General features: G+C 44.7%; 1 protein-coding gene across 1 annotated transcript; it reads left to right on the top strand.

The window, feature by feature from the left end:
• The first annotated feature begins 76 nt into the window (after nucleotides 1–76).
• LOC106590396 (mitochondrial fission regulator 1) lies at nucleotides 77–17,636 on the top strand. Its single transcript, XM_014181371.2, has 9 exons — nucleotides 77–216; nucleotides 1,137–1,239; nucleotides 12,826–12,927; nucleotides 14,588–14,730; nucleotides 14,911–15,149; nucleotides 15,546–15,795; nucleotides 15,919–16,114; nucleotides 16,300–16,362; nucleotides 16,478–17,636. The coding sequence occupies exons 2-9, from the start codon at nucleotides 1,204–1,206 to the stop codon at nucleotides 16,523–16,525; spliced, it is 1,077 nt and encodes a 358-aa protein (XP_014036846.1). The 5' UTR covers nucleotides 77–216; nucleotides 1,137–1,203; the 3' UTR covers nucleotides 16,526–17,636.
• The last annotated feature ends 377 nt before the right edge of the window (nucleotides 17,637–18,013 follow it).

Here is an 18,013-nt window from a genome sequence, read left to right as displayed (position 1 = left end):
ACCAATAACATAATCATAAAGTTATTGTACACGCCCAACCTAAACGATTCCTCAATGCCCATTGATTTATAAAAAAAATCTACCAACCCATTCGTCAAGAAATAAACATTTTCCCGCCCACTCACTTTGCCAAGACTAAGGGGACTTAAAAGTGGACATTTAGGGTTGTTTGAGGTGAACAGAAAGCTGTTATTGGACCTTGTCGTAAGGACACTAGTAAGTTTTTATTTGATCAAATTCGATCTAAGAACGTAGCTATGATTTAGCCTTTGCTGCTACTAAAAACCCAGTGAGCCTTTGTTTGATTCGTTAACCAACTGTACACCACTGAACACTCAACGCCTTGGTTAGGAAGCAGTTTCGCTAGCTACTGCTAGTTAGTTTAGCCGGTAGCTAACATGGCGAACTTAGCTAACTAACGTGTTATAGGTACCCAAACCATTCACTATGCTTGCTTACATATGGAAATAGAGGTTTATGGCAAGATACTTAACTACTAAAAGTTGTTTGGCATGTAATATATATTTACAGAAAAACAATAACAGTTACTCTCTTTCATCCCTCGCTACTTCAGACAGTTTAGGATTTACGTTAGCTATTTACACGCAGCAATTTGCTAACGTTAGTCAGGGAGGCTGGCAAGTTGTCTGTCTACACACAATAACTAGCTACAGTCTGCACTGGTCCATATGCAATGATGTGTAGAGTACATTATTGCATGTCAGCCGTTGCAGACAAGCAGTAGCCACACAAGAATATGAACCGTCAAATCAACATTTTCATTGATTCTCAACCAGGGGGCCTTTTGAGAGCTTTAAGCCAGGGGGCCCTAAAAAGCAGGTATAAAACTTGTCATCACTATGAATACAAAGAGAAGTCAAATTGAATGCTAGGATAAGCTAAAATGAACAAATAAAAAATAACTGGAGGAAGGCAAAAATCTATCACATGGGAAAACCTTTGACTGTAATGACAGCTTGAGTCTCTGTCTAATGATCTGTGAGGGTCAGTACTCCTAAGAATATGGAACGGACTCTAACCCTGACCTGTGTTTTCTCCACATATTGCTGCCTTGGTGTTGTTGCTCAAACTAACTACAAGTATTTCCCTGTTTTGTCTTCCTCTTGTTTCCCCAGACTACCTCAGAGAAGATGCTTTTTTGCGGACTACTCTACAACTGTCTCTCTGAAACGCATCGATAGAATGAGTCAAGAAAATACGAGGATAGAAAAGAACCTGGTATGTGCTTTAAAAAAAATAGACTGCTGTCATGGTTAGGGCTGGTGCGGTGACTGTATTACCGCCACACCAGTGGTCATGAAGGCAGTCAAATTCCACGTGAGCGTTTAGTCATGGTAGTTAGGTTTCTCCAAGCTCTGATGCTGGTCATTAGTAGCCTACTGAACTTGCTAACTGCCTGGTACTCAGCTCTCTATTGTCCCTCTAATCACTCTGGCATCAATGCAAATGTATTTGAAAATCTAATCAAACACTTCATGAGAGCTCATGTTGTGCAACATTTCTATAGGCTATACAATTGTGTGTGAGAACAGAGTGATGGCCTCTATTAAAAAGAAGAGGGTCCCATCAGCTTTCTATAGGCTAGTCCTGCTATATTTATTTCTAAAGTTTTCTAATATGCACATTGCTTATATTTACAACAGGAGTATAGCCTACCTGGCTGGCATGAAAATGAACCACAGGAAAAGCGTCCTCCATTTGTTATTTAAGTGCATAGATGACATGTATTTTTACCCCCTGACCCTGTTTCGAGACAGGTGCATGATAATGGTCCATTCTAAATCAAAACTAATTTCACACATATATATTGTTTAGTTTATGTAAAGACGAGATTAAATCAAGAATAGTCTGATGGGTGACAATATTAGCCTATCACTTATGAATTATATATTATCACTTGTAAATGATGCGGGGTATAAAAAAAACAGGCTTTTTTTCTAAAACAATTTTTTGACTTAGTCGCACACCTCATGTAGCCTAAACCCTTAGGCCTATATGTTTGATAAGGTTTGTATCACAAATAAAGTGGCCAAATAACTTATTAAAATTATGCACATTAATCCACTTTACAAAGGGTGTAGAGCCAAACTGACATACATAAACAGCGTGTGAGTTTCAAGTTTGGGGAAGATAATTTTCACCATAAAAATGCACCTTTATGGGTTTCCTGAGTGGCGGAGTGGTCTAAGGCACTGCATCGCATGCAGTGCTAGAGGCGTTACTACAGATCTGGGTTCATTTCCCTGGCTGTGCCACAACCGGCTGTGGCTGAGTCCCACAGCCACAGCCGGCCAGGTCACCTTTATTTAACCAGGTAGGCTAGTTGAGAACAAGTTCTCATTTTCAACTGCGACCTGGCCAAGATAAAGCATAGCAATTCAACACATACAACAACACAGAGTTACACATGGAATAAACAAAACATGCAGTCAATAATACAATAGGGAGAAAAGTCTATATACAGTGAGTGCAAATGAGGTAAGATAAGGCAATAAATAGGCCATGGTGGCGAAGTAATTACAATATAGCAATTAAACAGTGGAATGGTAGATGTGCAGAAGATGAATGTTCAAGTAGAGATACTGGGGTGCAAAGGAGCAAGATAAATAAAATAAATACAGTAAGGGGATGAGGTAGATAGATGGGCTGTTTACAGATGGGCTATGTACAGGTGCAGTGATCTGTGAGCTGCTCTGACAGCTGATGCTTAAAGCTATTGAGGGAGATTTCAGCTTCAGTGATTTTTGCAGTTCGTTCCAGTCATTGGCAGCAGAGAACTGGAAGGAAAGGCGACCAAAGGAGGAATTGGCTTTGGGGGTGACCAGTGAAATATACCTGCTGGAGTGCGTGCTACGAGTGGGTGCTGCTATGGTGACCAGTGAGCTGAGATAAGGTGGGGCTTTACCTAGCAGAGGCTTGTAGATAACCTGTAGCCAGTGGGTTTGGCGACGAGTATGAAGCGAGTGCCAACGAACGAGAGCGTACAGGTTGCAGTGGTGGGTAGTGTATGGGGCTTTGGTGACAAAACGGATGGCACTGTGATAGACTGCCTCCAATTTGTTGAGTAGAGTGTTGGAGGCTATTTTATAGATGACATCGCCGAAGTCGAGGATCGGTAGGATGGTCAGTTTTACGAGGGAATGTTTGGCAGCATGAGTGAAGGATGCTTTGTTGCGATATAGGAAGCCGATTCTAGATTTAATTTTGGATTGGAGATGCTTAATGTGAGTCTGGAAGGAGAGTTTACAGTCTAACCAGACACCTAGGTATTTGTAGTTGTCCACGTATTCTAAGTCAGAGCCGTCCAGAGTAGTGATGCTGGACGGGCTGGCAGGTGCAGGCAGTGATCGATTGAATAGCATGCATTTAGTTTTACTTGTATTTAAGAGCAGTTGGAGGCCACGGAAGGAGAGTTGTATGGTATTGAAGCTCGTCTGGAGGTTAGTTAACACAGTGTCCAAAGAGGGGCCAGAAGTATACAGAATGGTGTCGTCTGCGTAGAGGTGGATCAGAGAACCACCAGCAGCAAGAGCGACATCATTGATGTATACAGAGAAGAAAGTCGGCCCGAGAATTGAACCCTGTGGCACCCCCAGAGACTGCCAGAGGTCCGGACAACAGGCCCTCCGATTTGACACACTGAACTCTGTCTGAGAAGTAGTTGGTAAACCAGGCGAGGCAATCATTTGAGAAACCAAGGCTGTCGAGTCTGCCGATAAGAATGTGGTGATTGACAGAGTCGAAAGCCTTGGCCAGGTCAATGAATACGGCAGCACAGTAATGTCTCTTATCGATGGGGGTTATGATGTCGTTTAGGACCTTGAGCGTGGCTGAGATGCACCCATGACCAGCTTGGAAACCAGATTGCATAGGGGAGAAGGTACGGTGAGATTCGAAATGGTCGGTGATCTGTGTAACTTGGCTTTCAAAGACCTTAGAAAGACAGGGTAGGATGATGTAGGTCTGTAGCAGTTTGGGTCTAGAGTGTCACCCCCTTTTGAAGAGGGGGGATGACCGCGGCAGCTTTCCAATCTTTGGGAATCTCAGACGATACGAAAGAGAGGCTGAACAGGCTAGTAATAAGGGTTGCAACAATTTCGGCAGATCATTTTAGAAAGAGAGGGTCCAGATTGTCTAGCCCGGCTGATTTGTAGGGGTCCAGATTTTGCCGCTCTTTCAGAACATCAGCTATCTGGATTTGGGTGAAGGAGAAATGGTGGGGGCTTTGGTGGGTTGCTGTGGAGGGTTCTGGGCAGTTGACTGGGGTAGGGGTAGCCAGGTGGAAAGCATGGCCAGCTGTAGAGAAATGCTTGTTCAAATTCTCAATTATAGTGGATTTATCGGTGGTAACGGTGTTTCCTAGCCTCAGAGCAGTGGGCAGCTGGGAGGAGGTGCTCTTTTTCTCCATGGACTTTAGTGTCCCAGAACTTTTGAGTTTGTACTACAGGAGGCAAATTTCTGTTTGAAAAAGCTAGCCTTTGCTTTCCTAACTGCCTGTGTATATTTGTTCCTAACTTCCCTGAAAAGTTGCATATCACGGGGGCTATTCGATGCTAATGCAGAACGCCACAGGATGTTTTTGTGTTGGTGAAGGGCAGACAGGTCTGGAGTGAACCAAGGACTATATCTATTCCTAGTTCTACATTTTTTGAATGGGGCATGCTTATTTAAGATGGTGAGGAAGGCACTTTTAAAGAATAACCAGGCATCCTCTACTGACGGGATGAGGTCAATGTCATTCCAGGATACCAGGTCGATTAGAAAGGCCTCCTCACAGAAGTGTTTTAGGGAGCGTTTGACAGTGATGAGGGGTGGTCGTTTTGGTCGCAGACCCATTACGGATGCAGACAATGAGGCAGTGATCGCTGAGATCTTGATTGAAAACAGCAGAGATGTATTTGGAGGGCGAGTTAGTTAGGATGATATCTATGAGGGTGCCCGTGTTTACGGATTTGGGGTTGTACTTGGTAGGTTCATTGATCATTTGTGTGAGATTGAGGGCGTCAAACTTAGACTGTAGGATGGCCGGGGTGTTAAGCATGTCCCAGTTTAGGTCACCTAGTAGCATGAGCTCAGAAGATGGATGGGGGGCAATCAATTCACATATGGTGTCGAGGGCACAGCTGGGGGCAGAGGGTGGTCTATAGCAAGCGGCAACAGTGAGACTTGTTTCTGGAAAGGTAAATTTTTGGAAGTAGAAGCTCGAATTGTTTGTGTACAGACTTGGATAGCCTGCAGAGTTCTGTATTACTATCTTTGCAGTAGATTGCAACACCGCTCCATAGGACGGCGCACAATTGGGTTGGGGAGGGTTTGACTGGTGGGCCTTTACTTGGCATATCCTTCTCTAGCGACTCCTTGTGGCGTGCCGGTTAGGCAGGTCATGTTTCGGAGGACGCATGACTCCACCTTCGCCTCCCCCGAGCCCGTTGGGGAGTTGGAGCGATGAGACGAGAGAAACAATTTGGGAGAAAAGGGGGGGCAAATATAAAAAAACAAAATGCACCTTTTTATAATAAAAACATTACATGTATAATTACATTTGCGGTCACATTTGATAATGGTGTTTTACGCTAATGGAACATTTGCGCTTATGTGTGCGCTACCGTGTGCACATTGCTGCGCTTATAATGTGAAGAAATGGCCTAATGGTTTAACAACATTTTTAAGATTAATGTTCTGATCTGTTGCGTCAGCCACATTATATAAAAACGTTTTTTTTTAATGCTAGTGGTTGTATTAATTTGGGCTCTATTGCATCCCACAACTGTCTCAGACTATGTTTGGAATATTTTTTTATCGCACAGAATTGAGCAGGTCAACTTTTGTACTATGGGGGATAGTAGATTGACATAGGATAGTGCTTTTGCTGTTCGTTAGGCCGACTCATCTTGTTGGCTGACGAAACATAAATGTGGACAGTTCTTCCAATATCTTCAATATGCACCTAGGACGCGTGCAGTTGCGTCCCCAATGTATGTGTGTCTGTCTTTTGTAGCCTGTGAGAAAGACCCAATCACGTGATTTACATTTAAGTCATTTAGCAGACGCTCTTATGCAGAGCGACTTACAAATTGGTGCATTCACCTTGTAATATCCAGTGGAACAACCACTTTACAATAGTGCATCTAAATCTTTTAAGGGGTGGTTAGAAGGATTACTTTATCCTATCCCAGGTATTCCTTAAAGAGGTGGGGTTTCAGGTGTCTACGGAAGGTGGTGATTGACTCCGCTGTCCTGGCGTCGTGAGGGAGCTTGTTCCACCATTGGGGTGCCAGAGCAGCGAACAGTTTTGACTGGGCTGAGCGGGAACTGTGCTTCCTCAGAGGTAGGGAGGCGAGCAGGCCAGAGGTGGATGAACGGAGTGCCCTTGTTTGGGTGTAGGGCCTGATCAGAGCCTGAAGGTACGGAGGTGCCGTTCCCCTCACAGCTCCGTAGGCAAGCACCATGGTCTTGTAGCGGATGCGAGCTTCGACTGGAAGCCAGTGGAGAGAGCGGAGGAGCGGGGTGACGTGAGAGAACTTGGGAAGGTTGAACACCAGACGGGCTGCGGCGTTCTGGATGAGTTGTAGGGGTTTAATGGCACAGGCAGGGAGCCCAGCCAACAACAAGTTGCAGTAATCCAGACGGGAGATGACAAGTGCCTGGATTAGGACCTGCGCCGCTTCCTGTGTGAGGCAGGGTCGTACTCTGCGAATGTTGTAGAGCATGAACCTACAGGATCGGGTCACCGCCTTGATGTTAGTGGAGAACGACAGGGTGTTGTCCAGGGTCACGCCGAGGCTCTTAGCACTCTGGGAGGAGGACACAAGGGAGTTGTCAACCGTGATGGCGAGATCATGGAACGGGCAGTCCTTCCCCGGGAGGAAGAGCAGCTCCGTCTTGCCGAGGTTCAGCTTGAGGTGGTGATCCGTCATCCACACTGATATGTCTGCCAGACATGCAGAGATGCGATTCGCCACCTGGTTGTCAGAAGGGGGAAAGGAGAAGATTAATTGTGTGTCATCTGCATAGCAATGATATGAGAGACCATGTGAGGATATGACAGAGCCAAGTGACTTGGTGTATAGCGAGAATAGGAGAGGGCCTAGAACAGAGCCCTGGGGGACACCAGTGGTGAGAGCACGTGGTGCGGAGACAGATTCTCGCCATGCCACCTGGTAGGAGCGACCTGTCAGGTAGGACGCAATCCAAGCGTGGGCCGCGCCGGAGATGCCCAGCTCGGAGAGGGTGGAGAGGAGGATCTGATGGTTCACAGTATCAAAGGCAGCAGATAGGTCTAGAAGGATGAGAGCAGAGGAGAGAGAGTTAGCTTTAGCAGTGCGGAGAGCCTCCGTGACACAGAGAAGAGCAGTCTCAGTTGAATGCCCAGTCTTGAAACCTGACTGATTAGGATCAAGAAGGTCATTCTGAGAGAGATAGCAAGAGAGCTGGCCAAGGACGGCACGTTCAAGAGTTTTGGAGAGAAAGGAAAGAAGGGATACTGGTCTGTAGTTGTTGACTTCGGAGGGATCGAGTGTAGGTTTTTTCAGAAGGGGTGCAACTCTCGCTCTCTTGGAGACGGAAGGGACGTAGCCAGCGGTCAAGGATGAGTTGATGAGCGAGGTGAGGTAGGGGAGAAGGTCTCCGGAAATGGTCTGGAGAAGAGAGGAGGGGATAGGGTCAAGTGGGCAGGTTATTGGGCGGCCGGCCGTCACGACGCGAGATTTCATCTGGAGAGAGAGGGGAGAAAGAGGTCAAAGCACAGGGTAGGGCAGTGTGAGCAGGACCAGCGGTGTCGTTTGACTTAGCAAACGAGGATCGGATGTCGTCAACCTTCTTTTCAAAATGGTTGACGAAGTCATCCGCAGAGGGGGAGGAGGATTCAGGAGGGAGGAGAAGGTAGCAAAGAGCTTCCTAGGGTTAGAGGCAGATGCTTGGAATTTAGAGTGGTAGAAAGTGGCTTTAGCAGCAGAGACAGAAGAGGAAAATGTAGAGAGGAGGGAGTGAAAGGATGCCAGGTCCGCGGGGAGGCGAGTTTTCCTCCATTTCCGCTCGGCTGCCCGGAGCCCTGTTCTGTGAGCTCGCAGTGAGTCGTCGAGCCACGGAGCAGGAGGGGAGGACCGAGCCGGCCTGGAGGATAGGGGACAGAGGAAATCAAAGGATGCAGAGAGGGAGGAGAGGAGGGTTGAGGAGGCAGAATCAGGAGATGGGTTGGAGAAGGTTTGAGCAGAGGGAAGAGATGATAGGATGGAAGAGGAGAGAGTAGCGGGAGAGAGAGAGCGAAGGTTGGGACGGCGCAATACCATCCGAGTAGGGGCAGAGTGAGAAGTGTTGGATGAGAGCGAGAGGGAAAAGGATACAAGGTAGTGGTCGGAGACTTGGAGGGGAGTTGCAATGAGATTAGTGGAAGAACAGCATCTAGTAAAGATGAGGTCAAGCGTATTGCCTGCCTTGTGAGTAGGGGGGGAAGGTGAGAGGGTGAGGTCAAAAGAGGAGAGGAGTGGAAAGGAGGCAGAGTGGAATGAGTCAAAGGTAGACGTGGGGAGGTTAAAGTCACCCAGAACTGTGAGAGGTGAGACATCCTCAGGAAAGGAACTTATCAAGGCGTCAAGCTCATTGATGAACTCTCCAAGGGAACCTGGAGGGCGATAAATGATAAGGATGTTAAGCTTGAAAGGGCTGGTAACTGTGACAGCATGGAATTCAAATGAGGAGATAGACAGATGGGTCAGGGGAGAAAGAGAGAATGTCCACTTGGGAGAGATGAGGATTCCAGTGCCACCACCCCGCTGGCTCGATGCTCTAGGGGTATGCGAGAACACGTGGGCAGACGAGGAGAGAGCAGTAGGAGTAGCAGTGTTATCTGTGGTAATCCATGTTTCCGTCAGCGCCAGGAAGTCTAGGGACTGGAGGGTAGCATAGGCTGAGATGAACTCAGCCTTGTTGGCCGCAGACCGGCAGTTCCAGAGGCTGCCGGAGACCTGGAACTCCACGTGGGTCGTGCGCGCTGGGACCACCAGGTTAGAGTGGCAGCGGCCACGCGGTGTGGAGCGTTTGTATGGCCTGTGCAGAGGGGAGAGAACAGGGATAGACAGACACATAGTAGACAAGCTACAGAAGAGGCTACGCTAATGCAAAGGAGATTGGAATGACAAGTGGACTACACGTCTCGAATGTTCAGGAAGTTAAGCTTACGTTGCAAAAATCTTATTGACTAAAATGACGAAAATGATACAGTACTGCTGGCTGGTGGAGTAGGCTAGCTAGCAGTGGCTGCGTTGTTGACTTTGAACGTGTAGCTGGCTAGGTAACCTTGATAGTTTCAGTACTACACCTTGTCATGATACAAAGCAACTTTGTAGCTAGCTAGCTAACATAACACTAATCAAGACGTTCCTTGTAATGTATTTAGTTTCTACAATGCTGCTCGTCGGTAATAGTTGGCTGGGTTAGGAGAAATGGCGTCGCGGGGGACGGAAATAGCTGGCTAGCTAACCTCGATGGCTGGCTAGCTAACCTCGATAATTACTAAACTACACAATTATCAAGCTATGACAAAGACAACTAAGTAGCTAGCTAGCTAACACTGCACTAGTCAAATCGTTCCGTTGTAAAGTATTAGTATCTACAGCGCTGCTAGTCGGTAACGGTTGGCTAGCTAGCAGTGGGTTAATGATGACTAGGTGTGTTGACTAAGTCTGGCGTCGCGGCTGGCTAGCTCACCTCGATAATTACTCAAACTACACAATTATCTTAGATACAGAGACAGCAAAGACAACTATGTAGCTGGCTAACTAACACTAACACCACACAAGTCAAGTCGTTACGTTGTAATGTAATAGTTTCTACAGTGCTGCTAGTCGGTAGAAGTTGGCTAGCTAGCAGTGATGACTAGCTAGCTAGCAGTGTTGACTACGTTAGGAGGACGAAGATACCTAGCCTCGATAATTACTCTAATTACTCTAAACTACACAATTATCTTTGATACAAAGACGGCTATGTAGCTAGCTAGCTAAGAAGAATTGCTCAGATCAAACAAATCAAGCCGTTGTAATGTAGTGAAGTGTAATATTACCTGTGGAGCGAAGCGTAGTGCGACTGCTCGCTCCAAACCGGAGATGTGTCAAGAGACGTGATGGAGAGCCATGTGAGTGAGAGGTGATTTTGGAGCACTCAGGGAGAAGGGAGCTTAACAGCCACTGGCTGCAAAAGGCATAGATATTTTTTTGTGTGTACATTACAGCCACACAAAGGGGATGCGGCCATGAAATTCAAGCTATTATCAAGTGCTTGTCAAATTGTGAATGAGAGACTGATGTAGTGTGTACAGCCTGCGCAAAAAACAAAGCAGAGCTTATGCCTTTCAAGTGACTTTTTTCAAATCATCATTAGTTGCTTCATGCAGTCTTGCAATGTATTAAAAATCAAAACATATAGCCCAATGTTTGTAGAACAACTAAAGTTACATTAATAACTCTAAATTAAGCATATAGGAATACCTATATCTCCATTCTAGAAAATAATTCCATGGAATTCTAAGCAAATCTTGTCTACTAAAGGAACTAGTGTAGCCCACAGCCATTTGGCATAGCCAGATCAGGACCCGAACATATAAGGACAACTCAAGAGTATGTTCTTCTGAAATGGACAACATTTTCTTCATATCATGTTTCTTTAGACTTGTCTAAAAAAAATAATGGATTTATTGTGATGGTGTAGGCTATATTATATGGATTTATTACTTTTTAAAATGTAGGCTATGTGTGGAAGCCAGGAGATGCTAAATGCGTTTGTTAATTAACGCTCAAGTACCAGTTATTTGCTTGACAATCACCATCTGAGGAAATTTCGTGACCGCCACAGCCCTATCATGGTCAGACCAGATATCTGTCATCTCAACTGTCACCGATCAGACTTTTTCACGTTTTTATTTTTACAGTATACTCATAAGCAGCATGGGGCTAAAGACAAAGTTAAAGCTTCTTGAGATCAAAATAATAATATATGCCATTTAGCAGATTCTTTTATCCAAACCAACTTAGTCATGCGTGAAGTTGAAGTCGGAAGTTTACATAGACCTTAGCCAAATGCATTTAAACTCAGTTTTTCACAATTCATGACATTTAATCCTAGTAATAATTCCCTGTCTTAGGTCAGTTAGGATCTCCACTTTATTTTAAGAATGTGAAATGTCAGAATAATAGTAGAGAGAATTATTTATTTCAGCTTGTATTTCTTTCATCACATTCCCAGTGGGTCAGAAGTTTACATACACTCAATTAGTATTTGATAGCATTGCCTTTAAATTGTTTAACTGGGGTCAAATGTTTCTGGTAGCCTTCCACAAGCTTCCCACAATAAGTTGGGTGAATTTTGGCCCATTCCTCCTGACAGAGCTGGTGTAACTGAGTCAGGTTTGTAGGCCTCCTTGCTCGCGCACACTTTTTCAGTTCTGCCCACAAATGTTCTATGGGATTGAGGTCAGGGCTTTGTGATGGCCACTCCAATACCTTGACTTTGTTGTCCTTAAGCCATTTTGCCACAACTTTGGAAGTATGCTTGGGGTCATTGTCCATTTGGAAGACCCATTTGCAACCTAGCTTTAACTTCCTGACTGATGTCTTGATGTTGCTTCAATATATCCACATAATTTTACTTCCTCATGATGCCATCTATTTTGTGAAGTGCACCAGTCCCTCCTACAGCAAAGCACCCCCACAACATGATGCTGCCACCCCCGTGCTTCACGGTTGAGATGGTGTTCTTCGGCTTGCAAGCCTCTCCCTTTTTCCTCCAAACATAACAATGGTCATTATGGACAAACCGTTCTATTTTTGTTTCATCAGACCAGAGGACATTTCTCCAAAAAGTACAATCTTTGTCCCCATGTGCAGTTGTAAACCGTAGTCTGGCTTTTTTTATGGTAGTTTTGGAGCAGTGGCTTCTTCCTTGCTGAGCGGCCTTTCAGGTTATGTCGATATAGGACTTGTTTTACTGTGGATATAGATACGTTTGTACCCGTTTCCTCCAACATCTTCACAAGGTCCTTTGCTGTTGTTCTGGGATTGATTTGCACTTTTCGCACCAAAGTACGTTCATCTCTAGGAGACAGAACGCGTCTCCTTCCTGAGCGGTATGACGGCTGCGTGGTCCCATGGTGTTTATACTTGCGTACTATTGTTTGTACAGATGAACGTGGTACCTTCAGGGATTTGGAAATGGCTCCTAAGGATGAACCAGACTTGTGGAGGTCTACAATTTGTTTCTGAGGTCTTGGTTGATTTCTTTTGATTTTACCATGATATCAAACCGAGGCACTGTGTTTGAAGGTAGGCATTGAAATACATCCACAGGTACACCTCCAATTGATTCAAATTATGTCAATTGGCCTATCAGAAGTTTCTAAAGCCATGATCTTTTTCTGGATTTTTCCAACCTGTTTAAAGGCACAGTCAACTTAGTGTATGTAAACTTCTAACCCACTGGAATTGTGATACAGTGAATTATAAGGGAAATAATCTGTCTGTAAAAAGTTGTTGGAAAAATTACTTGTGTAGATGTCCTAACCGACTTGCCAAAACTATAGTTAACAAGAAATTTGTGGAGTGGTTGAAAAAAATAGTTTTAATGACGCCAACCTAAGTGTATGTGAACTTCCCACTTCAACTGTATGTTATTTGTGGATCACTAAAGTCTCCACGTTGTACATCTTGTCCTCGTGGCTCTTTCACTATACTGTCTTTAAGGCAGGATTTAATTGTGACGTACCCATTATCTTGGTTGTAGTACGTAACCATAAGCCTATGTGTTTATTTTTGGCAGGCCTTTGGCTTTTCAGGCAAGGCGTATGGGTCATCAAGGAGTATTGTGAGAAGAATAGCCACCAATCTTCCCCTTAAACCATGCCCCAGGGTCCATTTTCAGGTAAGACTGTATCTGCGACAGAGAAGGCAGGCATACTATGTCGGAAGTCTCCAATGATCTATGACATGTTATAGAACTAAAAGTGATAATATTCTTTGTAGACGGTCTGCTGCCATACTTTGACAGAGTATGATCTGTGTGTGATGTTTCAGTATCTATCACTGTTAGTCAGCACTTGCTACAGTGACTATCTGTCCTCTGCCTTTTTCTGTTCTCTCTCTCTAAGCCTTGTGCTCAAGTGTCATGTGTTCTTAGCGTTCTGGCCTGATGTATTCTGATTTAATGGTCAAGTCACTCTCATCAAGAGTCTTTTCCTGCTTGTTCATCTGTTTTGATGCTCCAACTCTAAACAGAATGGAAAACATGAACCTACTTGGGATTATTAGTAGGACTGGGACGATGCCAGTATCGCGATACTCATTAGTTTCATGGCAAAAGAAATGAAACACAAACCGGATTTAACTTCTTTAGAAAAACAGCCCTAATGTTGGAAACATCAATATGTTGTCATTCTGAGTCCTATTTATTTTCCAAGTTATAGTATACTATTTTACATTCATAAGGTTTTTAAAGGACCAAAGAGTTTTTTGTTTTTGCTATTTGCTCCAATTTGGTGAAAACATATTACGGGGCCTTTTGAATGTTTAGATTGAACATAAGTCTGTTAAATGTGCGTTAGTCGCAGGTAGTCATGTTAGTTCCCTGTTCTCAATCTTTAGATTCTGTTTTTCTGTCTTTTCAACACTGTTTTCTCTCTCCCTCTCTTTAGCTGTCCTTCCTTCCTGTGAGGAATGCATTATGTCTGCTTTAGGTCAGTTCACCTGGAAACCTGTAACAGTAACCTTGTGCTGCTGACATTTCTGGTAGCATACATGCTCTTATTACGTCCTCTTATTAGGACTGTCCGCTGAAATGTTTCCACTGTCCTTATTTCTTCTGTTTTCTTACCTTTCCTATGCTGAGTTAAGAGACCGCATAAGAATCTGCCTTGACAGGCTATTGATAGACAGCATAAGAGTCTGCCTTGACAGGCTATTGATAGACAGCATAAGAATCTGCCTTGACAGGCTATTGATAGACAGCATAAGAATCTGCCTTGACAGGCTATTGATAGACCGCATAAGAATCTGCCTTGACAGGCTATTGATAGACAGCATAAGAATCTGCCTTGACAGGCTATTGATAGACCGCATAAGAATCTGCCTTGACAGGCTATTGATAGACCGCATAAGAATCTGCCTTGACAGGCTATTGATAGACAGCATAAGAATCTGCCTTGACAGGCTATTGATAGACAGCATAAGAATCTGCCTTGACAGGCTATTGATAGACAGCATAAGAATCTGCCTTGACAGGCTATTGATAGACAGCATAAGAATCTGCCTTGACAGGCTATTGATAGACAGCATAGGGATCGGCCTTGTTGCCGTCTTGTACCCTGCATGCTCTCTGTTTCTTAGTCAACCAAAGCCAATCAAATGTCTGTCAGAATACATTTCCAAGTAGTGTGAATGCAGTTTGAGTCATAAGATGAGAATAGCACACGTGTGGCTAAACAGGACCGTGTTTTACAGTTGAGTTTTTTGTTGTTGACCCAATCCTCTGGTATGTAAGGAGAATGTTTAGGTGTATTGTTTAATATGGCTGCCCTGTGTCTCAGCTCAATCCTTACGCTGAAGACCGTAGTGTCCTGAACAGTGCTGGGAGACAGAATGGACTGGTGGCCTCTTTGGCTGATGTCGTCTGGATGGACAGGGAAGAGGAGGAAGCTGAAAATGACTGGTTTGGATTTGGGAGACCGAGGTAAGAAGAGCAGAGTGGGCCGCGGAACGACCAGACATTCTCAAGCTGTGATGCTGCCCTTAGAAAGCTACTGTTTATTGACCCACACTGTGCTCATTAGGCAGTTCCTTTGCTCATGTGTTAACTATAACATCTTCCCCTCTTCTAATATGGTGCTTGTTTACCATTGGTCCCATTCAGGTCAGAAGCACCGTCAGGGCTCATGTTCCGTTCTCACCCGCCTCAGCCCAAACAACAACCTTTACCCAGACGTAGATCATTACCCAGCCTGCACCAGGCCGAGCCAGAGCCCCAGGGTCAGACCCGCAGCAACGATGAGGCCATCCAGAAGATCAGTGCTCTGGAGACGGAGCTGGCCAAACTCAGAGCCCAGATCGCACAGATAGTACTGACCCAGGAGCAGAACGCAGAGACACCAGGTATGGAACAGAGAACCCAGGAACACACACACATGCGCGCGCACACAAAGGGTAAAGAAGAATCCTCAAAACAAACACACAAAGTTCAAACAACTCATAGTGGTCTAAGGCACTGCATCTCAGTGCTAGAGGTGTCACTACAGACCCTAGTTCGATTCCAGGCTGTTTCACAACCGGCCGTAATTGGGCGGCGCGCAATTGTCCCAGTGTCGTTGGGGTTTGGCCGTCATTGTAAATAAGAATTTGTTCTTAACTGACTTGCCTAGTTAAATAAAAATTGCTGGGTAAGATACAGTACTTCTACATGTTCCTCTAATGACCCATCTGCCTGAAGATGGAAGCTTTTCATGGCATAATTGCTATACATGTCTCACCAAGCTCTCTCCTTCACCTCAGCACCAGGTGGTCCTCCTGCCCCAGGTCGCCCTCCACCACCCTGCGCCCCTCCACCTCCACCTCCCCCTCCTCCACCCCCACTCATGGGATTCCAGCGGAGCTTCTCGGTCATTGACCTCATCCAGGAGCGCCGTGGGAAGAAGACAGACAGCCAGACACTGCTGAACCAGAGGCCCAAGCAGGCAGAGGTCCCCAACATGCTGGATGTGCTTAAAGACATCGGCAAAGTCAAGCTGCGCCCCGCTAAGAGGTGGGCACCATGTTCATCTGACTTCTACATTACAGAAGATGGGCACAACTTTGTTTTACTAACTGAAAACTTGACTAATTTCCAGCTAAAACAGATTTTCCTTACTTCCTGTGTATTGTCCAGCCGGCCAGAGGAGAGCCAAGCCAAGCCTAGTGTGGCCACAGATGCTGCGTCTCTCATCGCTAATGCCTTGAAACGCAAGTTTGCCCATCGCTATCGCCACAACAGCAATGAGGACAAGGAGTTTGACTTCCCAGCCTCTGAACTGAAACCTTTCTGTTCTGAATTCCCCAAGACCGACAAAGTGGAGGTTCCCCTGGTAAGAGCAACACTGATACTACATTAGTCTATTACATCAACCACGAATCCCCAGTTTGGGCCTTATAGTTTCAAACTACACGGTGTTTGTTCAGCAACAACAAAGATGTGTAAAACCTTAGATCTATGAATTTCTGGCTGTTGTGTGTCTGGGTTGTCATTTGCTTAACTTTCTCTGGCCTCTAGGTAAGGCAGCACCGGTTGAAAACCCCAGCCCCTGTAGTGAAACTACACCCAGACACACCCTTGGTAAGAGAAGTGCAAGCATGACTAAAATCTTAAATTTTATAAAGCGATCTGATCGAATATTTGATGCGAGTTTGGAAACTAATTTGCTCCTGTCTCTCTTTTACCTGACCTGTAGTTTGGGCAGCACATGTTGAAGTCTACTGGCCAGAGAAAGCTCCTCTGAGCACCCACAGAGATGGTCTGAGTTCTGGACCTCCAGACACCCATGGACACTCAAGTGCCTTATCAATCTGTTTGTCAGCTGTCTCTGACTAGATATGCAATCAATCTGCTCTCCATTCCTACTCACCAACAGTATTGCAGTGCCTCAGTCTTCTTCAGTATACATTTTTCAGGTGTACCATGTAAAACATTTTTTACTTTTGTTTCATTTAAATGTGCTATTTTTGTTAAATTGATGCCAGTTTCAAAGTCTTTGATCTTAAATTAGGACAGTCCAAGATTGGTTGTCAGATTTTCTTTTAATGTAGATTTCTGTACCACAACTAAATTCCAAAGTGTGTGTTCTGGATATAGGCTGTAACACTACAGAATCCATACATTCCTCTCAACTATGTGTATTAAAGGGGATTTATGGGATTGAATCTAAATGCACAGCGACAAAGGCTTACCCATTTTGCATGCCCTTTTCAAGGCAGTTGTATTTATTTTTGCCCCACTGGGTCTTTGCTGTCTACTTCTTACTTGGGGCAGAAGATGGATCACTTATTTAATTAGGCAATTTATTATTTTTGTAAATTGCATCCTAGTCGGTTTAATTTATTTCTAGTTAATACCAATTGTCAAAGCATCCATGGTTGATTTAATGAGTTGCACTGGGACTAGTTCTGTACCTCACTATGCAGAGTGGACCAAACTTACACTAATCTACAATATGGTGAGTCTTAATACTATGCTCGTTGCTGTAAAACAGGGAGACTCTACCAGTCATTTTATCCATTGCTGGGCAGGAGAATGTTTAGTTCCAATCTGTGTGTATTCCAGATCCATGACAAGCCCGTTTTCATTCTGTGAGGTAATGCTACTCCATCACCAGCTGACTGTAGCCCTCTTTTTAAACCACAGAAAATGTGTTTACCATCAGTGGAACTGGTTAAAGTGAAGACAGAGCAGGAAAAATACGCTTTGAATGGTGGGAGTATAAGGGAACATGGACAACTGTCAGTAATACTTGATGTAAATCCCTAACTCAAACAGGGATTGTGTGAAGGGAAATGTCATCCACATTTGACAAACCTAGAATCAAATTCATGAATAAAACCAATGAAAGTGTTTCTCCAATTCTCAATCACTTCAAGATACATTTCAGGTAAATAGGATCTGTTTGTACAGTGAGAGTAAGCTGTGCCCAAGCAGAGACCTTGAGTGGTTGAACGAGGGCTCTTAAATTTCTGTAACACTTCAACGATCGATTTAAGGTCAATTCCAAATGAGTCAATATGCAGCGTTTACCGTGAATGCAGTCTCCGCTAACATGGGAGCCTTGCCTTTCAGTCTACATTGTCCAGCCCTGAAGCTCCTTCGGTTTGTCCTCAGCTCCACATTAGATCAGAACTATGATGTAGAACAGTGTTGCCTGTCATGTCAGCTCTTCATTACATTTCAAGCTGCAATGTTGAGTATCTCACTCAATACAGCCCTGTTTGACACT

This window comes from Salmo salar, chromosome 29, assembly GCF_965601325.2.
Source record: "Salmo salar chromosome 29, fSalSal1, whole genome shotgun sequence".
NCBI classification, from domain to species: domain Eukaryota; kingdom Metazoa; phylum Chordata; class Actinopteri; order Salmoniformes; family Salmonidae; genus Salmo; species Salmo salar.
The sequence above is the reverse complement of the archived record's forward strand: the minus strand, read 5'-3'. Positions and strand labels throughout refer to the sequence as shown.

Coding starts and splice junctions, on each gene's coding strand:
- LOC106590396 (XM_014181371.2), top strand. CDS start 1,204: ATGAGTCAAGAAAATACGAGGATAGAAAAGAACCTG. Junction 15,796..15,918: donor AAGCTGCGCCCCGCTAAGAG/GTGGGCACCATG, acceptor TGTATTGTCCAG/CCGGCCAGAGGAGAGCCAAG. Junction 16,363..16,477: donor TACACCCAGACACACCCTTG/GTAAGAGAAGTG, acceptor CCTGACCTGTAG/TTTGGGCAGCACATGTTGAA.